Consider the following 22933-nt stretch of genomic DNA (forward strand, 5'->3'; position numbering starts at 1 on the left):
ACTGTGGGGATTTGTGGAGACTGTGGAGATGTGTGCACATGAATGCTTACGTTTTGTAGAAAATGTAGGATAGACAGAGGTAGTGGCTGGAAAATGCTGAGCATGTACTACAAAATGGGAGGGGTTAGGGAGATTAAAGGGTGGCTTGAGGGGGGGCAAAAAGATACTGACGCACAGATGAGTACGTCTATTTCTATTTTCAAACTGCACTTCTAAAAGTAAACATATAAATGTGAAGTGCGCCGCACAATCAAAATTCCACAAAAAGTTAGTCCATACTTTTCATATGGCTTCCAAGGTAATCTTTGTTTTTCAACGGAATGACACAGAACATCCATTGCGTTTCGTCCACTACATGTGGACTATATCAGGGCATCATTTTTGTCTTTTTAGAGTATTGAAGCCTGAGGAGGGCCAAAATTCATCTTATGTGACCGTATAGATTCCTGGTATGGATATTGACCTGTTCTTCATTGGGTCCCCATATGTGATGGGGCGAGCAGATCTCATCAAGATTCCTGAGTGTGGCAGGAAGGCACCTTGATAGGTGCCCTCTCCCACCTCCTAATCTGGCGTTTCTCCTTGACTGCACTTCTAAAGTTAATATAACCCAAAAAGCACAAACCAGTTATAAATGCACTCCAACTCAGCCTTGGAGCACGTCCAGCACCACGCTTGGCCATTCATAGGTACTGCTTCAATCTCCCAAAGAAAATAATGGTGCCATCAAAAAACAATAGAAATGTTTAGGGAAATATAGGAGCCTTCTTATAAGATCCAGTAATTTTGTAAACATTTAATAAATTATGTGTAATGTTATTTTAGGTGCTATTTTAACATCTGTTGATATGTAACCTTGAATACTCCGGCTGCAGCTAGCGCTGCGGGGACACGATGAAAAGGCGTTGGCCATGGCACATGCATGGGAAGCGCTAGTGGTTGACCTCCAGGGGTGGGGTACAGCAGCGGAGGAGGGCACTGAAGCAGCCGACAGAAGCGTAGGTGTGGAGAGACACCGGATGGATTGCACATGAGGGTGGGGGGGGCTTTCCTTCTCCTTTCTGCTCTGAGCCTGACCATGGGGGTGGGGAGTAGCCCGCGGCCACTAACACGGCTACTTATACGAAAGACTTATCCCGGTACCTGATGTTATGGCACACTGACATGTGGGTGGGGGGAGGGTGCATTTGCTTAGGGGAGTGTTGGGGGACAGTGCATTGGTAGCTGGAAGTGGTCTACACTGTACTATGCAATGGTTTCTATCTGCGGGAGACGACTACCGATATGATGGAGATTGCGGATTGCAATTGTAATTGAGGAATGCAATAAAAATTGTTTTTGCAAAAAAAAAAAAATGTAACCTTGAATACGAATACACACCCTGAACTCATATCAGAGCCCTGAAGAAGTCCCTATTGGGACGAAACGCGTCGGCTACATGGATTTTGAATATTGGATTTTAACAACTTGATATGTAAGTCACTTTCAATAAAGAATAAAGAGAACAAGAATAAAACGATTTGGCAAATTCTTCAGATCATCGCTAACAATTTGTGTCTAACTGACTTTGAGTGGTTATACAATCTGTGTGCAGAATTCCTGTTTTTCCTACCATTACCAATGCTTGTTTATACAGAGGCAGATGCAGGGGAAGAATTAAAGCAGATGTGACAACAAAAGCACACGTGCAGTGGGAGGACGAACAGCCAACACTGATGGTGGCGAGAAGCAAGGGGAGGGAAGCCTACCATCAACAAGCAAGAACGGTTGAGGAGCAAAAGGTCTTATCCAAAGGATTAGGTTTTGTCCCCACCCCCATTACTGATCTGTTCACGCTGCATACTGAACCGGCTCAATTCTTAGGCGCATTAAGCTACAAACATTTTTCTGGTAAACAAGAAATTAATCTGGTGGGAAACTCAGACACTGGCTTGAGGAAAAGATCAATTTGCCAACTAATGACAAACATTACCTTGCAAGATCCTTGCCTTTGTGGAGGCTGTTCGGAAGGACAGTGAGGATATTAATCATGAGTAAAGGCATGACTGGATTACCAAGCATGAGTCCGAATTTCTCATAGCAGAAAAACCAAGAATACCTAGATTTTATAGTTTACCACAGATACATAAACTTAGATCACCCTTTCCAGCTAGACCTATAGTCTCGGGCACTGGGCCGCTATTTGAACCTCTGTCACAATTCTGTTACTGGTTTTGAAACCCATAGATGAGAAATCAGTATCATGTTTACAAGACACAAAGAATGTCTTGTATTTTTTTTTCAAATACTTGGAGATCAATGAGCCGGAGGATATGATAATCACTATGGACATAGAGGCATCCTAAACGAGCATTCCCCAAAGAGGCACTATTGAGGGGATTCTTTATCACCAAGAATGAGACTTTGACCCCTAGATGGTTCGTAGTAGATTGGATGGAATTAGCCCTTACTGATAACTTATTTGAGTTTGAGGGTGTCCTTTACCATATGATACAGGGCACCTCGATGGATAGTACCTTTGCCCCAAATGTCGCCTGCCTCTATGTACATCAATATGATACTGACCACATCTTTGCCTCAAACAAACCATTCGAAGATGACATTAAACTTTGGCGACCATATGTTGCCAATGTCTTGGTGGTATGGCATGGCAATGAGGAATAGGCCAGTTCAGTTTGTCCAGTGGGTAAACACCAGAGATAGGTATCTTAATTTCACATCTACAATCAAGAACAAAGCAATTTTCTTGGATCTTGTCATCCCCATTTATGACACACGTATAGAAACCAAGGTACATAACAAGGTCATGGACAAGAACAGTCTGTTGCTGTTTGATAATGTCCACCCGAGGACTCTCTGAGAGAATCTTCCAGTGGGGCAGTTTCTCAGAATCAGACGTAACTGCTCTACCCTTGAGACCTTTGAAATAAGGCAGAAATCCTTGATGGGAGATTGGTTGCACACAATTAGCTATGGAAACCTTATGAAAAACCCAGAAACAAGCTATTTATTTATTTGAGTTTTATATAGCGCTGGCTAGACCCGGAGGTATCGGAGCGCTTTACATGAGGATCAGAGTTACAGGCTAACATGTTACATTTGTTCAAGAGCAATAAAAACATAGGAAACAAAGAAAAAGAGCAGAGTTACAGAAATTAGTTATGGGGCGGGAGAGGGATGGGGGAAACAGGGAGACGGGGAGAAAATGTGCCCAATGTCCTGCTGGGTAGGTTACGGCCGAGGGGATGAACCAGGGCAGATCTCCTCAATAGCTGAACAGAGCAGCTCCACCGGGCGTCAGATATAATGCTTGGACTCCGCTGTCAGGATAGTGATCAGGTGTACTCAGAGAATGTCAGAGTAGCGCGGGGGGGGTATGAAACCATGGTCCGAATGAAATCCTGACGCCATCTTGAGGCCAGGCACTGTCCTGAGAGGGTTCTGTAAGGAAAAGTTCAGCTCAGAAAAAAAGTCCCCTGGCCAGATCGATATGGCGGGGGGGGGGTTCTCAGACAAGTCTCTGCTGCTATCATGTCAACGTGTGCCCTTACTCGTGGAGCAATGTGGGATGGCTTCCCCTCTATTAATGCCCTCGTCGAGCGCTATGTCCATGTTAAAAGCATCGAGATGGGGCCTGCAGCGTGCGCTGGTAGGATTGCCTGAGTGCAATGCTAATAGTCTGAAGATACTGGCGGCCATGTTAGGGTTAGGCAGCCATCGGCCTCAGCTCCACACCCTACGTTTGCCAGGTACTTGCAGTACTGTACAAGGAAGGATGTGCCAGTCTCCCTTTGCTCTTCAAAGGTCGCAAAAGCTCCAATGCGTCCATGGGCGATCGGGGGTCACGCAGTCCCTATAAGCCCACCGGGTCGCATCTCCCCTCTCACAGGCCAGCGCGGTAGGAGCCGCCATTTTGCCTCGCGCTGGTGGGGGACCGCTCACCTCTGCCTTCAGCTACAAGTGCTCCGGAAAACATGTCCGGCATGTCCGCTGCGACCGCGATTTCCTTTCACACGCTGCGGCCGGGCCACACAAGCAGATGGGGTCTCCCCTATGCCTGGATCTCGTTGGTTGCAGTTCCAGTGTTCAGGGCTGCACCCTCGGTAGAACTGCTCACCTCTGCTGCGGGCGCCCACCGGGGAAGTAGATGGGGGAGCCCGAGAACTCGCAGCTAATCCGTTGTAGTTTCCCGGGGGCCCGCTCCCGATGTCGCGGCCCCCGCTCTGCTACATCAAAACGCTATAACAGAGATTCATTATTGGAGGTAGGCCAAAAGTCAAGCACTGACAGAATAGTGTGTGTGACGACCTACACCCCTGTCTTAAACAAAATACAGAATATTATTACACTGGAGGGTACTGTACAGTGGAAATAAACAATGGTCCCCATCTTTGTTTGCCTATAAACACAACACCAGCATACAGGATATTCTGGTACACACTAAGGCAAGAACTACACTAACACCTCAACAAATCACACTCTGGAGCAATGAAACCCCGGCCAGGCACTACCTGTGTGGGAACTGTGTTGTGTGTGCGTTCACCACACAAGCTAAGGAGGTAGACATCAAGATGGGGTAACCATGGATATTGAGAACACTTGCCAACTGCAATAGTGAGAATGTGATATATCATCACCTGCCCCTGTGGTTTATTTTATTTGGGGATTATCACGAGAAAAATAGACTATAATTAACATGTACGGAAGCACAACACTGTGCAGAAGGAGCACCATCAAACTGACACATTACTACTTTGAATCCAATCACACTGAAAAAAGAACTGTCATGGTTAGTGCCACAATCATGGCCAAAAACATACGAGACGTGGGAAAGAAATTGTTCACTCCTGAACAAAGATAGGATCAGATATGAAACCTGAAAGTTCAAATTTCAGTATGTGAAATCTCTGTGCTTTAAAAACTGATTATAGAAGCAGTTCAGGCAGAACTGGAGCATGATGGGTAATACATTTGAATATTGCCTAAAATGCAATATTTTCTGGGAAAGGAATGTGGCAACTATTTCAAGAGCCATTGTGGTTCCTTTCTCCACTATGTATCTGGCAAACTCTGGAAAAGGATTAAGAAGGTTGCCAGGTATACCGAATAATACAACATTAGTGCTGCTCAGTTTTCCAACAACATTATTTTCCCTTCTCTTCAGAAACAGCACTGGCTTTGTGTTTAAGTAAGTGCACATTTTGGAGCCCTTTCCTTTTAATTTAGGAGCATATGAATGGATGGGATATGAAATCAAAATGTCACACTATATGCCATGTAGAACACCAATATTCAGAGAGAAAGGCTTGCCGAAGAGTCCAGTGTAAATAAGAGCCCTTTTGGATGCAAAATGCTTAAAAGTATAGGGTGAACATTTTTGGACTAGGTTGCCAATGGAAATTGGTAAAGCTGAAAATGAAGCCATCTTTACAATGAATATGCAGATTTGGAATATAAGAAGTGCCATAATAACATTTATTGGTGCTATATGAGTGACTGTGAAAGGATGAGTTTTCCCTGGCAAAATATGAATTTGTTACTTACTCTCTCTTTCCTTTCTCACTCACACATCGCCCACACACAAACCTATTCCACCTGACACCTGTCATTTCAGCATTCATTGTTTTCATGGAGCTATCTCACTGTACAGCTTAATGAGCTGTAAAAGTTGCATTGGATGTATATCAACAATCCACATTCTACTTTCTTCTTGCACATACGTCCACCATCTCCTTCTGCCTTATGAGCAATACCTTTTTTGCCAACTCTTCTAGGTTCTGCACCCAAAACATGGATTGTCACCAAAGATATTGGGCCTCAGATTTGATTCAACCTTTACAATCCCCAAAGTATTTGCCTGAAGATATGTCTGTGGTTCTTAAACACTGTGTCTGCCCATGGATACACTTTACTATGGATATGGCGGAGACCACACAAATGATTTGGTTAATGTTTCTGTAAGCAAAATTTGTTCCAGAGATTGGGCGCCTGATGTATTGCTTAGGTTGGGTATTACGATGGATACTTCTCACCACACATTCTTCACCCTTAGAACATACCAGGCACCAAATTTGATCTGGGAAATTCTCCCAGGAGGAACTTTTGCACGCCAACAGCTGGCTCTGTGGCAATCTGATACTGTCTTGGAAGTGATTGAGCGGGCTGCATATCAGCACCATTGCTGCATGTTGATGTCAGTTACTTTTTTGTCATGCCCCTCAACATAGATCCGGAGCTGTACTTCCAACTTTTTTGGTTCTCCAACTCCATAAAATGATTACTTACTCAGGGGTAGATGGTAAGCCTCTTGAGAAACCAAATCAGAAAAGTATAGGAACTAGGGAGGACCACATATAGCAGTTCCAATACAGAAGGAAGCTGCCAGTGGCTACCAAAACTGATAACAGATAACCAGTTTTGGTTGCCCCTAAGTAAGTAATCTTTTTGGTTTATCTCACGGGAATATTTGACTTATTAGGCATACTACAGCGATATTTAACACTTTTTGTGCAGGATGCCTGCTCCCAACTCCCCCAACCCCTCCAATACTTTCTGTCTTGCTGAGACCTGGCTATTCCTTTGTGGTCAAAACTCCATCGACGCATATAACAAACGTAAACAAAGTGCACCTCTAATGGGGCTAATGGACTATCTTTAGGGACTCGTAGTTGTTTGTTACAAGAAACACGCATGCATTTAGTTTCTTACTCTGTTTTGTGGTTCTTTGCTCACTGCCGTCACTGTGCACGTTTTTGTTGAGAGTGATATGGTGAATATCCATAATATAGCATTACTATAAATTATAATGGTGATCTGTAAAATGAACTTCTTATGATGGTATTAGATGCAGCTGGTTATTTAGCCATTCATATTTTCTATTTGACGGTTTGAATGATATCTACGAGTGCCATTGTTTCGTTTTTGCAATTATACCTAGGCCTCCTGGGTTTATGGGTAGCTTTTGCAGCCGATTAGGTGAAAGACTTGTGGGTCAGACATTTGACGATTAAGATTAATGCAAATGTTTTCCTCTCAATTCCACAAAGAGTTTCGACGCATTTGGTAAAATCAATTTCGGCCGCTAGGCTGGTAATTTGCTCCTTGGGCAGATACAACCACTCTTTGTAACGTGGCCAGCAAGATCATGCCAGCTCTTCCGGAAGACCTTGGGATGTATTTTGTACTAAAGATTCTGGATGAAGCAAAATATGTACAGTATGCTGACATGGATATCAGCAACTATATAGTTTTTGCTGTCTGCAGCAACTTAGAGCTTAGATAACCTGCCAGGTTGCGGGCAACCAAATTTTATTGGGGCATCCAAGCATTCGTTGTGTGCATGCCTTGTGATGGATCTAAACATTTTGGAAATGCATCTAACTTGGCGTTTCATTAGTTTAAAGATGGTTGTGGCACAGCACAATCCTTGGGGCTATTTTTGCCAGCCATCCAATTCCATCAGCAGTACAGAAAATAGGGGTTACTCAAGAGGTCTAGCTTACAAGCAATGTCAACTGTCTTAGCTGGTTCAGGGAACCATCTCATTCTTTTTGAGTCAGAAGACATAGAGTTGGTTGAATGCATTTACACCAGCAGCGTCATTCATCTGCTTCCTCTGCTCCTGCTGTATCAACACCAAAGCCCCTTTAGTATGCCTTCAAAAACCCATAGTCCGCTGGTAGGTAGGATCCAACATTCCCTCCCTTGCTGGAAGTCCATCTCTTCAGACTGAGGGGTTTTGCAGATTTTCAAAGGGGCTATGCAGAACCTCTAATTTATTTTGTGATTCATATCCAGCCCCTGACATCTCTGTCCACGCCCCCTTATCCCCATGCCAGGTCGAATTTGGACAGAATATGCCTCAGGTTTAATGCAGGTAGTCAACCTTCTGCTAGCCAAGAGTGCCATAAAACGAGTGCCTGACTTGAAGAAGGGCTACCTTCTCATGCCGACAGAGGCTTCAAACCTATACTGGACCTCCAGCCAAGAATACTCACGTGGTGTTGATCTGCTTTGGATAAAGATACTGGACATTTCCTTGAACGCTTATTTTCATATATCCGTCCTGCAGTCTCACAGACTACAGTTCATGGTAGGTTCTGAAGACTTCCATTTTGCCGTTGCTGCCTTTCAGCCTTTCCTCTGCTCCTCGGGTGCCTATGAATATTATGGCAGTGGTCACAGCTCATCGTTCAAGGTCATAAATATATATATATTTCCCTTAACTTGATGATTAGCTCCTCAAGGCGGGCTTGCCACAGTCATTCACAAACCACTTCCAGATGACTGCTGCTGTCTTGACCTCCTTGGGGTTTTCCATCAGCGAGCCAAAGTTCCACTTTGTCAAATTCATATTCAACTTATTGACCACTTGGAAACAATATGTTGCTGGATCCCTCTGTCCCAATCGGGGTTCATTCAGGCCATCATTCAGCACAGAGACCACTTTGGATGCAGTGACAGACCATATCAGATGCTGCCTTGATAACAACATTACCTCATTACTAGTGCTGCCAGTCCTCTCAGCAGCATTCAATACTGTCTCCCATTCTAGAATGCTGCTGAAACTGCAGGAGTCTGGTAATCATGGGAAGGCTTTATCCATGATCGGGACATTTCTAATTGATCGCACTCAAACTGTTACTTTGGGTTCATTTAAGTCATGTTCCCTGAAACTTGATAAAGGAGTGCCATAGAGCTCCGACTTGAGTCCTATGCTCTTCAACACATATGTGACCCCGCCTTGCAAATCTCGCCAGAAAGTTTGACTTCCTTCCTGTGTCTTATACTGACGATACGCAGCTGATATTTACTCTTTGTCAAGATTTAAATCATGCTAAAGCCTGTTGTTTCTCTGCAGGAATGTTAGCTATTACATCCTGGATGACAGAAAATTGTTTCCAACTGAATGCCAGTAAAACCGAAATCATGCTGTTGGGAATTGTACCAATTCTACAAGCTTTTCAATAGCTTATCCTCTTCCATGTAAATAAACAGATTCAATCACGATTGGACATTCCTGATAGAATGTTCATAAGTAAGTTTTTAATCACTGTTCTTTTATTCACGACAAACTTCCTAAACTTCCTAGAAACCTTTATCTCGGTTGGTGTCTCATCTTTCAGTGTCTTCTAAAGGTCACGTCTCTAATTCATTCTCACCACTTCTTTTTTTGGGTTGGTGCACTCACTTGTGTAGGGTGTGGTTTTAATTCTTTATGCCCTTCTTTGATTAAATTCTTATAGGGTAAATCACAGTTTCTTTCTTTTTCTGCAGGGGTATGGTATTTTCTTCTTTTCTTAGTTATAACTTTCAGTAATGTATATACTGATTGAATATTTTGCTAATACAGGGGTACACAACAGCCCATTTAATCGTCCTGAAGATGGTCTAACGGGTGTATACACCAATAAGACCGAAACGTCGACAACCTCATCTATTTCCTAGTGTTTTCTTCTCTGATCAGATTCACTGTTCTGTTTATGTAATTTTTGTTTGGAATAGATGTTTTCAATAATGACATGGAGGTTCTAATAGCACAGAATTTCATTGTAAACCTCGGTCATTTTTGTATTTGTTACAAACTTTTTGTACCCTTTTATATCTATATTACATAAATCTGATTAATGAAGAATCCATGCCCGTTGCATTGGTATCTTTTGTAGCTCTTTCGGCAAGAAATTGAGAACTAAAGTAGAGATTTTTTAACTGAAGGTCACCGGCTGGAACCTTGATATATCAATGTATGAATTGTCAGACTGAGTGTAGTTAAGCAAATCACTTGCAGACACCTTTACTTGTTAATACTTAATTTTCCCAAGCCTCCAAGGGTCGATTGGGTTGCCCACTTTCTTTTTCTGTTTGGCAAGGCCCAGCAGCTTTGGAAATCTGAGTGGTGACCCTCTGAACTTGGTCTAGCTCCAACTACCAAGTTGGTGGTAAAGAATCTGGGGGTGTGCCTAGACCAGGCACTTACTAAGAAAGAACAGGTTGCAGCCGCTACTCGCTCATGTTTTCACATACTGTGGTTACTATGGAGAATTTCCCCTCTCCTTCCATATTCAGAGAAGAAGACGCTAGTCCAGGCGCTACCTGGTTATCAGTCGCCTGGACTCCTGTAATACTCTTTTGGGTGCAATAAATGAGACAGCAAATTGCAAGTAATTCAAAATATGGCAGCACGTCTCATTTAAAATCTCCCAGCTGGGACGGCTTCCACCCCTCTGCTGCGTATGCTCGATAGGTTACTGATTCATAAAATAATAATCTTTGTCAGCTGCCTGACTCGCAAGGCATTGCAGGGCAAGGCCAGTGCTATCTTTCAGCTAAGCTCATCCACTATTGTCCTATTAAAGTTTTGAGATCCAGTGACAAAGTCTTGCTTTCAGTTTCACGTATTTTCAAAACGCGTTCTGGGGGCAGATCCTCTTCTTATTTGGCTCCCTTTTTTTGGAACACACTCCACTTCATATACACCAATGTGAAGTTTACATTAATTTTAGGAAGCTTGTTAAAACTGCATTATTTCAGGATTGATTCAGCCTCTTACCTTGCTCATAAGCTGTCTGCGCCGAGATACCTCTTCTGGGGTGATTCGGTGCATTATAATCTATATTAACATAACCTATTAACCTTACACTTGAATGCTACACCGAGACTTCCCTTCATAGAGACACTCCTAGCTACTCTGGCATTCAATACCTTTTCACCCATACACCAAATGACTAATGCAGGCCCTTGAATGGTTTTAGAGGGCCCCACTTTCTCTTCAATTTTATTCAGATCTCTCATGAGATGGCTCAGGATCCTCTGTAGGCGCAGACAAACAACAATTTGACCTGCAGCAGACCACTCGCCGTGCCCCACCCAGAGTACCCAGTTTTGATAGATGTGTCGATACTGATGTGTAGTTGAGTTATCTTGGAGAGGATATCTGAGGCCTCTGGTCCTATGCTGAGCCTAGCTCCAGCTTTGTGCTGTCCAGATGGCACTGAAAGCCTACCTGCCGACCATCAAGCGGAGCCTGGGCAGTTCCTTACAGACAACACAACTGCCATGTAGTGCCAACTGTAACACGCAGGGCAGAGTGGGTCCTGATTAATGTGCACGGATGCCTTGCTCCTTTAGAGATGACTGAACCAGCAGATCTTTCTGGTCACCAACTTCTTGGCAGGGTCGCTGGCACCAGAGCGGACGAGCTGAGCAGACGTCCACTTGTAGATCACAAATGGGATCTTTATCTGGAGGTCCACGAAGCATCTTCAAACAGTGGGGTCTGTCTCGGCTAGATCTTTAAGCAACCTCGGAGAACAGGCAGTGTCAAAACTTATGTAAGCTACGGTTCCCTCTAGGGGAGGCATTGGTAGACTCATTGTTTCTGCCTTGGGTTCCAAACATCAGTCTGTACAGACAGCGCCCGAGTCATCCTGATAACCCCAGATTCAGCTAGGAGAGTGTGGTACCCAGATCTCTCGAGCCTGAACATTTGTCCTCCTGTCCGGCAAACCCTCCAGGGAGACCTCTTGTCATAGCAACAGGGAAGGGTCCTACAATATATTTTCACAACCTACAGGTCCATGCGGGGAGATTCTCCTGCAACAGCTAAGTTCCTTTGATTTGCCAGCTGAGGTAGTGGTTATCATCCTTGTAACCAGGCATTCTTCAATAAAATCAATTTATGCTGGACTTTAGGAGAAGTTTGTGGTCTGGAATGGGCCCTGTCAACTTGATGCTCAGCAGGCTGTACTTTGTGATTTATTAAATTGTTTTGTCGTTAGCCCAGCGTGGCCAAGCATTGGTCACAGTTAAGGGTTACATGGTGACACATTTGGCTTTTTTTATGTTGGCCAGGTCAGCCTTCTGTTTTAAAGTCACCTGCTCTGGTGTGCTTTCTGAGAGTCTGACCCACATGTTTCCTTCGAAGCCTTTTGTCATGCCACAGTGGGACCTCAATTTGGTCCTCCCAAGGATTGTTGTTCCCAATGACATCTCATGATCAAAACTCTTTCTCATTGCAATCTTTTCTGCACGCTGCATAAGTGAACTTTGCAACCTCAGTTCACCACTTTCTTTCCAGATCAGTTGGTGCTGAGGACTTGGACCACTTTCCTGCCAAAAGAGTTTTTTCCCTTTCATATTAGACAATAGTCCTTCACTCTGCAGCATCCTTTGAAAGAGGAGAAGAGGCTTTATCGGTTTGCCCCTAGAAGAGCCCTGAGTTCTTTTGTTTACTGTGCAAGAGTCCACCACAGGAATGACTAGCTTTTTGTTGATTTTGCTGGGACCAAGAACAGTAGAGCTGTGCAGATGAGAGCTCTGTTGAGGTAAATAGTTCTTTGGAAAATACAAAAAGCATGCAGGCACTTTCCGCCATGGTTAAAGCTGGAACAACTGCTGGCAAGGGTAGTGTCTGTCCTAGACATCTAGGCTGCGACATGTGCGTTGGTGCATACTTTTACAAAGCACTATTGCCTTGATAGCCAGATCCGTGGAGAGGACCATTATGCCCTCTCGGTCCTGCAAGACTTTCTGGTTTGAATCCACTCCACAGACCCTACACCTTAAGGAAATATTACTATGGTCTCAATTCTAAAGTGTGGAATCAGCGGTTAGAAGTATCCATCAAGTTACTTCCAACTGGCAACACTGTTTCTGGGGGATACTATTTCTAATGTGTGTTCCTCCACGTTCTTTTGAGTGGACATCAGCACAGCGTAATAAGCACCCAGGCTAGATTTCAGATCTCCATCACCTACAGTTGTAGTATAGTGTTGAGAAAGATTAAGAAACTCATGTCAGTGCGCAAGGTTGTGGCCTATATGCAGTACTGCGCTTTCATTTCTGTGGTGGTACGAGGGTGGCGCCATCTGTTGCCGCACAGGAGTCATTGAGGAATGTGCTGTTAGACTATCCACCAGAAAGAGCTTTACTGAAGGTAATTAACTTGCTGTTCTAACTCTTTCTTCAAGATTAGCCTACTGATCAGGTTCTTCAAGCCAAGCCTTTTCACAAATGTGGTAGTTTAAGCTGAGACTGTTTTCCATTTTATTTTTTTGTCCACCTTATACCAACATACTGAAAGGTTTGCAAACTTAGGACAAGAACTGTTCAGTTGCCTTCCTACAATTTGCTCCACGTGCATAAATAATTAAATGTATTGCGGCACATTTTTGCGGATTTCAAAGGGCCTCAGAGAGTGCACTAGATTAATATTTTATCCTCCTTTATTGTACTGTTGCTTTGATTTTTATTCATGATGTTTTCTTTCCTTCATCTCTCTTAAATTATTTTCGGTTTTATTTCTTACCCCCCATATTAACTGCTATTTATTGACCTGTACTCAATCCATCCCCTAGTTTTCATATGAATGTATTTTAATGCTTGAAATCTTGTCATAATCCGGAATTATATTTTGTGATGTTTTTGTTTTTATGCGATTTAGTGTGTTGGGTCCTAAAACCATATTGACTAACTTAGGTAGTCATGGGAGGCTGCGATAACTGATTTTGAGATGGCAAACCAGACATTAAGTGAGACATAATGATCAGGCATGTGGCAAAGCAGGTGAGCCATAGGCATTACCATTTTCTTTATGAGGGCTAACAAAATATGCTTTTGTTTTCAGGGAAGCAGCCCGTGAATGCCGCAGAAAGAAGAAAGAGTACGTTAAATGTTTGGAAAATAGAGTTGCTGTCCTTGAAAATCAAAACAAAACTTTAATTGAAGAACTAAAGACTTTGAAAGATCTGTACTGTCATAAAGCAGTGTAAGAAACAACCAAAACATGGATACATTGTTTTTTGTGGAGAACTTCATGAATTTTAGATGGGAACTTTTTTATATTTACATTTCTAAAAACAAAAAAGAGAGGTCAAAAAAATTTAACTTTTTTATCCTGTTGTCACACCATTAATAAGCTGTAAGGAAAGTGCTTACAGTATGTGACTGATAATGCAAACTGAAAAAAAGAATAAACTGCCAGTTGGAACAACTGCAAGCATCATGCAACTCAAGAAAACTAAACAAAGGAATTACAAAGATAATGCAGACCATTTTTCATAAAAGTGTGATTGCTGTATTGCTAAAGCAACATCTGAATCCTGCGTAGGTTCTGATTTCTGTTTTTTTTTCATTGGTTTATGTGCTTTAGATATTTGTACGTTGGTCCTGTGAATCCAAATCTACACGGTAAGAAGCTAATTGAAACCGTAATTATTTCTGACAGGATTCGTTCTTTGTTCTAAATGCACACTCTGTTGAATGGTTTTGTTCTTTTGCTGTGTCATCAGTCAATTTTTAAGACTATGTTGAGAAATGCCTAGGTAGTTTGCCTCGAACAGACTTCCAATTGTCTATAAAGCACATAATAAATTGCAACCAAAAAATCTGGGATGAACGGGTACACCTCACCAACAGCCTGTAAGAGGTTTCAGCTATTTTTTATTCCTGGTTACCTGGTGTGTTGAAATATCAATTCAAAAACTGATTTATATGCATTATTGCAAATTTATTGCCTATTTTCTTTCTGAAATGTTTTAAATGTGCTTAGTAAAAAAAAAATCTAAACCGAGATGTAAGGAATACAGTAATAAACTTGCATACAAAACAATAAAATTTAAAAATAGAACACATATTAGGAAGTGAGCTTGTGATATAAGAATTATGAGTTACCATCAAATCACAAAATGTAACTTGCTTCGATGCAGAACATAGAATGAACGCTCATTCAGTGGTAATAATGAGTATCGTATTGTTTCTGGCTACACTGTGGTATTTTTAGTCTATATCACTGCTGCAGAGTTCCCTAGTGGATGTTATTTTGACATTTAAAAAAGAGAAAGTCTTGTAGACTAAAAAAGGAAAGAGACTAATGCTCAGGCCAATTGTCCAAAATTTCATTGGTGCTAAGTGCAAGCAAAAGACATTTTCACCACTGAGCTTACAGCTCTTGAAAAACATCAGAATTTCTTTTTGGAAAGTTAATACTGCACATTGTGGTATTTCACTAGAAAACTGTTAAAGACGTTAAAGTAGAAAGTAACCTACATTGCAAATTTAGCTTTAAAATATCAGATGTTTTTTTCCAGAAGGATATTATTGAAACACTGCATTTTATACATTCCTCTTGATGAAGGTTTCCTTTTAATGACCTTGAAAACCTTGATATGCAAAAAGTGCATTGATTAAAAATTAGATTCATGTCCCAACTAATGGGAAATTAGTGTGTCGATTGGCGAAACAAAAACTGCTTCTTAAAGGTTGAAAAAATTGCACAGCCATGGCCACTTTTGTCTACAGTCCACTATGCATCACTCTCCTTTCTTGGTCCTAATGCTTTACTTGTGTGTTTTCTACCTACCTATCCCAGCTCCTTGTTTCCTGCTGTCCAATGACAACAGATGCCTGAATCTTGTCCTGGAGGCCCTTAGTTTTGAGACCCCCTCTGGTATGTCTTTTGTTCTTAATTGTGGTTCTGGGAAAAACAAAAATAGTTAATCTTCAAAGTCTATATAAGTTTTCTTTTATTAATTAAAGTGTTGTATGCCACTCTAAGCTATGTTAAAATTATGCTGTATATTTGAGAAAGTGTATGCATTGAGCTCAGTAGGCTTGCGTCGTTCCCAACCTCCTCAAAAACACCTGAAGCAGATGCATCAAAGAAGCAGAGGGAATATATATTACAAGGCTGATGGTTTTCTTACGGGCTCCCAGAAAGTACGCGATTTGGTGAAATGGACCAGTAGCAGAATGAGTATAGCGTCTGAAAAATTAACATGAAAAAAGTAAGATCAGTACACTAGTGGAAAATATTCTTACATCCCTGGCCCTTCAGCCCTACATGGAGGGCCTCCACCTATTAGAGGATACTGGATCTGGCTAGTGTGTGATTCTGCACCCTCTGTCTGCACTCCACTGTCCTTTGTCCGCTACATTGAACTGCATGGATACATATTTGGACTAGGATAGAAAATTGATGTGGGCACGAAAAGAAAAGTGGCCCCATTAGTGAATCAGAAAGCTGAAAAAGTGGCCCATGTTCACAAACTGGGGCAGTTTTGAACTTGTAAAGATGCGCTCTCATAGGTGCTTTATCAAGTAGGAAGACTGCATGGATTTGAGTTTGCCACAGGCAATTTTTCTTTTAAATACGTAAAATTAACGGGGAAAAATGTCGCCGCAGACTATCAAAAACCGCCTTGCAAACAGCCAAAAGAACATCCCACCCACTGACCTTTCAGAGGAGGCTATCGTAAGCTGCCTGATTGCCCCATAGGCCACTTCATCCCTGCATGGGCACCATAGGTTTATGAAATTTTGAGACGTTACCTGAACAAATGTTTGGTCAAACAATCTTGTAAATTACTCCTGTCACTTGGTTAATTTCATCTATATATTTTTTTTCAATCTTGTTTGTAAAGCTGCAGTTCTTTCAGCTTTTCCAGCTGGTGTTGAGACTTCTCATAAGATGCATGCGTGTCACCTTTGCACCTATTTAAGAACTGCACTAACAGAGATGGTAGTTTCTTAAATGTCAGTTTTCTTAAATCTTCCGGGGTTGTTTACTTGTCATGCTCTGCTTTTTTTCCATCATCTTCATCTGGGTAGTCTGTTTTTTCTAAATTTTATTGTCGGTGCTACAAAACTCTGGTTTTACCCAAGTTCGCGACGAGAACAAGTCTTGCGGTCTCCTTGGAAGTCCATTTTAGAATACAATCTAAACAAGCATTAACAAAGCCAGGCAGTCTAGCCTTACATATAGCTACAACAACTCAAGTCATTATTAGATGTCCTTTTTGATTCAGAAGAAATAGTGTGATGTCTATAACAAGACTTCAGCTCATAAGAACTTTGCTAGATGTTCTCCTCAAGTAAGAAGCAACTGTTTAACAAGTCTGTAGCAAAGCTGCAGTTGCCATGTTTTTCAGATATCCTTCGCAATGTTGAGATTGTGTGGCTTCAACATAAAATTTACATATCCACTTTTGCTTCTCTGTTTTGTTTCCCTGCTTGCATCAGTGTTGGCAGGGAAACAGAACACAATTCTGCTCCCAGCCGGTGGGAACATTTTTAATTCTCCCGCCCTCTGGAGCAGACTTGGTATTTGCTCCAGTTTGACAGGAAATGTAAAAATGCTCCCACTAGACGGGAGCAAACACACGTTTCTCTGCCTGCGCCAGTGTGTGCAGGGAAACTTTTGTGTCTCAGGGGCACAGTTAGTGAGCCGGACCTGGGGGGAAGGGGTCCCTGAGGCCTTTAAAGGCTCAAAGAGGGGGGCTATGCAGCCCCTCTCCCTTTCTTAATAAATGTAGGAACTGGGGGGTGGGGTACTCGGTGTATGTAGGTCCCAGTATGGGGCCACGTGCCTCCCTACCTACATGTGATTACTCGGTCCAGGAGGTGGTGTACCCAGGGCCTTTTTGTGACTCGGGGAGGAGGGCTGTACACCTCCCTCACCTTTATTAAGCTGGCAGCCCTGGGAAATGGGGTTCCCGGGGCCTTAGGGAGGGACCTCCCCAAAAGAAAATCCCCATGCGTTCCCATCCCGGGACCATGCACACCCCGTGGGTTATTAAAACCAGTGCAGGTTCTCTGCAAATATGCAGCAATTATTCTTTTTTCAACGTCTTTAAACCCAGCTGGGGTCCCTTAGGAACCCCACCACCAGGCCTAGGGGGTCAGAGTATCCGTATCTCTTTTTTGCATTTAGTTTAGGACTTGGGATAAGTCAGATCGTGGTTCAGAAAGAGTTCTTTTTGTGTCGAGTCAGACTTATTTGCAAAACTTTTAGCTCAACCCTGGGTAGCTTTGGCTTCGAGCAGCAAGGCTTATACAAAGTAACCTAATGTAAAGCATTTAGAAGCACCAATCAGCGAAATAAAAGAGTAGCACAACACAAAAGTAATTCAACACCAATTTATAAAAATAGATTATATTTTTATAAATTTTTAGACATCAAGATAAACAAAATCCACTAGAGAGTTCCGGAGATATCGATTTTTAACTAACATGTAGTTCTGCATCGTAGGAGCCTCACAGATTTCAAGTCATAAACACAGAATATTCCCATGCATCTGCGGGATCCCAGAACACTTTTTCTTTAAATCTTAAAAAATCCTTATTCGTTTGAGGTAATATCTCAGCCCCCACTTTATAGAGTTACCTTCAATAAGAAATGACAGGCCTGCTTTTTGGCTGAAATTTTCTGTTATAAAAGATATCTAAACAATGTAAAAAGACTGCATTGCCGCACCTGACAACAAGGCAGCCATGAGTTGAATTGTGAAGCACTTCCATTGAGCACTTGCAGAGGCGAAAATTCTGTAAAAAGGGAACCTGTCAGATCAAGAGTTCACCGAGTGTAACAAAAATACACTGTTACTTTAGGAAGCCAGCAGCTTCCTTTCCCAGCATGCAGTGTTCTCTTTTCCGGCTTATGATGAGAGGCTCTCTGAAAATTCTGTGGGTTATTCTACCCAGTTTATTCTCTAACTTTTCACACAGAAAGTTAATTTTACTTGCTTCATTCGACATCTTTGAAGCTATACTACTTTTTTCACCAATTTTTCATCAAGTGTGGTGCATTTTTGTGAAGTGCCCTGCAAGGAGCACGACAACACCTCAGGTACTACTAGGTTTACCTTTGATGTCGCTTCCTGTTCCAAATCCACAGCTTTTGGCGGGGAGATTGTTGACTGTGGAACACTCGACGTTAACCCATCCCCATTCGATGTCAAGAAGATCAGTATCTGTGACTTCAAGTAAATCGACATTGAGACACTAAGAAGTGTATTTTTTCAATTTCTGATCCCTTTAACTTGGTGATATTAGGGAGACTAGACCAACCTTGATAATTCCTCAGGATGGCCCATTTCTGGAATGTCTTCCTCCTCTTTATTTGCCCCCAAGATCCATTTTGTCTATACGTACAATACCTTGTCCATTGACATCAGAACCAAGACCTACACCAGCAGTGTCCGAACGTACTAAAGGCCATCAACAATACTCTACACCCAAACATTCAGTGCCAAAAACACCTAAAAGAAGAACTCCTTCTCAATCTCCCTCACTGACTAGGAGTTATTCCACTAGTGCCTATTCCACCTACACTCCTACTTTTCCAGCAGCATCACCACTAAGAATGTCTCCTATAAATGGTGTTTTGACCTTCCAGGATGTTTTAGTTAGAGGAGCCAACACACTGAATATACAGTTACAAACGCCACAACGTTTCTGTTATAATGGAGAGGCTACAACAAAGAACCTTGTTGTACTCTTTACATGAAGACACTGGTAGCCATGTTGTAAGTTTCTAAGTCTTCTTTATTGGTTCCAGTTCCAAATGATATCAGTCTTAGTTCAGCCATGTACCAGCTCCTACACCAGCCCCACCAGGAGCAGCCTGCCTAGCTGCTCAGCCCATCTCCAACTGTCATCACTCATCCACACAGGCACCCAGGCATTCCATTCATCACAGTCACACCAACATTCCGTTACCATCTCTCACTCTGGCTGAGCAGCTAGGAAGACCTAGACTAATTATAATTAAATGTAATACTCAGGATATAACAAACCTCACCAAGACCCACCTTACCCTTGGTACTGGGTTATGCAGAGCTTGCAGAAGAAAAATTCCTTTCTCTTTTTTTAAGGCAGGAACCCCTTGACTTTATAAAAAATACTGCCCCTCAGAACAAGATGCTATCTATCTGAGGCAAGACCCTAAGCCTGAGTCAATCATTATTTCTGCAGTTAAAAAGAAGCATCTTTTGGCTCCAGAGACTCCAGTCCCTTCTGAAAAGATAACCAAAAGATTGGATGCACTGTGCAGGAAAATGTTTAACTCTGCAAGTCCATCTGCCCTATTAGCTGGATATGACCGATCCTAATGGGAATCCATGGCTGCGTTTACAGATGTTCTTTCAAAAGACCGGAGAGAAGATTTCATGGAAATCATACAAGAAGGTAAAGCTGTTTCAAACCAATCCATCAAAGCAGCCATAGATGAGCCAAATTTGGCTTTTACTCAGTTTTGTAATGAGATATAGCTCCGTAGATTATCTGGGCTCAGACTGACTTCACTTAAACCAGACACTCAATCAAAAATTATGAACTTTCCTTTTACAGATGCAGTTCTTTTTGGTCACACACTAATGAAGAAATGGAAAGAATTAAAAAAAGAAGCAGAAACCATAAAAGCAGTGGGTTTGGAGGTGAGGAAAAATGTTTACTGTTCCAAATATTATTGAAAGGACTACATGTTTCAATCTAGACAAAGGGTTCTTTCTACTCAATGGTCTTTCCATTTCAAGTCTCTGGGTCTCCAACTGCAACAATTCCAATCTAGGAATAACCCAGGCAGAGGACAACAACATCAACAACAGACAGACTGTACGTTTTTCTCCAAGAACAGACTTGCTTCAAAACAGTGAGGATCACACTCCCTGTCTTCTGTATCCTACTCAGTTAGGCGAAATGTCTCACATTATTTATCATAGTGGAAGTTCATAAACACAGACAAATGGGCCCTACAAATTATTCAGAATGGATACTCCATCCAGTTCAAACATCCTCCACCTACAATACCTCCAAAACTAGCACTAAAACATCAATTGTCTTTATTAAAAAAGAAGGCACAATCCGCACAACAAGCAATAGAAGCGGTTCCTTTCTCCCAAAGATGCGGGCCTATACTCAACCTAGGCACACAAACAAATTGGTCAAAAGACAAAAATTCAGGATGTTGGCTCTGCATCAAATCTACCCACAATTGATGAAAGTAGACTGAATATGTTCTGTGGATCTCCAAGACACATATATCCACATACCCATTCTGAAGAACACAGGATATTCTTACAATTTATAGTAGGAAAATGTCATTAACAGTACAAAGTCCTCCCTGTCGCTCTGAAGTCCGCACCCAGGAAATTCTCAAAATGCATGGCAGTGGTAGCAACTCACCTCTGGAGAAACAAGATCTACATTTATCCTGATCAAGAAAATTGGCTGATAAAGGCACACTCTTATCAAACTACTTCCACCACAAAATCACTGACATCTACAGCAACTTCAACCCCATCCCACCGACCTCAACCACTTTGCGCACCCAAACCAACGCCTCCCACTCCCACCGGATCATGGACTGGAAAGCAGCTTTTAACCAAAGATACCATCTCCATCAAGAGCTACATCCACTCTGGAGCACCCATGGACCCCTGCCCGCACCACATCTACAACCCAAGAAGAGAAGTAATCAGCAGCATTCTCACAGAACTACTCAGCACCTCCATCACCACAGCCACTGTTCACAATGCCTGGAAGCCCGCGGAGGTCAAACTCTTCCTGAAGAAACCTTCCGCCAACCCCAATGAACTCAAGAACTACCGCCCCATCTCACTACTCTTCCCTGCCACGCATTCAGAAAAAGCCAACCCCCAACTTACGGACTACCTCGAGGAGAACAACCTGCTCGCCCCCTCCCAATCAGGCTTCCGGCCCACAAACTGCACCGAGACCGGCCTGATCACAGCAACGGACGACATCAAACACCTCCTCGACCTAGGTGAAACAGCTGCCCTTATCTTACTCGACCTCTCTGCAGCTTTCGACACTGTCACACCAACCTCATCATCAGGCTCCACTACACTGGCATCCAGTGCAACCCACTCTGCTGGATCTTCTCCTTCCTCTCCAACTCAACATAGAGGATCCATCTACCACCCTTTTTGTCCGCACCCAAAGACATCATCTGTGGTGTCCCCAAGGGCTTCTCCCTCAGCCTCACCCTCTTCAGCTAATACATGATGCAACTGGCAGATATCGCCCACACCCATGGACCCAGCATCATTTCTTATGCCGACAACACTGAGTTTGTCATGTCCCTCACAAAAGACGCTGGTACCACCAGTGCCAACTTCCGAAACACCATGTCAGACTTCACCACCTGGATGAAGACCAACTGCCTAAAACTCAACTCTGAATTCTGACAAAACAGAGTTCCTCATCTTTGGGAACAAGCCCTCTCCTTGGGAGGGGGCGTGGTCGAGCCTTCCAAGATGGGGGACATGCTAGTCTGAAGCTCTGTGGGTTGGCCTGACCAATGTCCACCAGCCGCACTGGTAGGGCCCCCAAACCGAACCATTGTCACACAGAACATCGGTCCACGCTGAGCTCTGGGGAGAATGCTACGGTGGGCCATGAGGCATTTCCAGCGGGCGGCCCTAACTATCATGGCAGCGCCCGGCTACAGGTGAGATACCCATGGAAGAGGAGGCCGTTAACACCCCGACCTACCAGCCTCGCGCCCCTTGCGTCACAGGGAGTGTCCGCTGGCACCAGGGAAAGAGATTCAAGCCGATTCTACGGTCCGAATTACGGTGGCGAGACTGACACGCAAAAGCAAGGTGCCACAGGTCATCCCACTCTTCCCAACCGAAGGAAGGAACAGCAACGCAGCCAGAATGCGAGGCTGTTACAACAAACAAATGATGGACGGAATGCTGACAATGCAGACATTCTCCCCCAGTCAAGAGATCTGGGTTAAATCCATTGTTCTTTTGCCCACTACGCCAGCCCAGTTTAGACATGGCCATATGCAAATCAGTCTTGACCCTGTGCCTCATGGGAACAGTCCAGCCCGAACTGCCAAGCCATGTCTTCCCTGGACCGGAATCAAGCTTCCTAGGACCGGTTTCTGGCTATCAGCCGTCATCAGCCAGGATAGCTTGACTCCAGTGGCGTAGTGAGCACGGGTCCCACGTCTGGGAATACCCATCCCACTTAGGGCGAAAAGCGTTACAACAAACAAATGATGGACGGAATGCTGACAATGCAGACATTCTTCCCCAGTCAAGAGATCTGGGTTAAATCCATCGTTCTTTTGCCCACTATGCCACCCCAGTTTAGACATGGCCATATGCAAATCAGTCTTGACCCT

General features: G+C 43.1%; 1 protein-coding gene across 2 annotated transcripts in view; it reads left to right on the top strand.

The window, feature by feature from the left end:
- ATF1 (activating transcription factor 1) overlaps positions 1-14630 on the top strand; it is a 209544-nt gene extending 194914 nt beyond the window's left edge. For both annotated transcript variants that reach the window (XM_085654542.1, XM_085654543.1), the window contains exon 7: positions 13625-14630. In XM_085654542.1, coding sequence (XP_085510668.1) covers positions 13625-13769 — 145 coding nt within the window. In that variant the 3' untranslated portion in view covers positions 13770-14630. The remainder of the gene's footprint in view (positions 1-13624) is intronic.
- The last annotated feature ends 8303 nt before the right edge of the window (positions 14631-22933 follow it).

The sequence above is a fragment of the Triturus cristatus genome, chromosome 4_1 (assembly GCF_964204655.1).
Source record: "Triturus cristatus chromosome 4_1, aTriCri1.1, whole genome shotgun sequence".
In the NCBI taxonomy this organism is placed as follows: domain Eukaryota; kingdom Metazoa; phylum Chordata; class Amphibia; order Caudata; family Salamandridae; genus Triturus; species Triturus cristatus.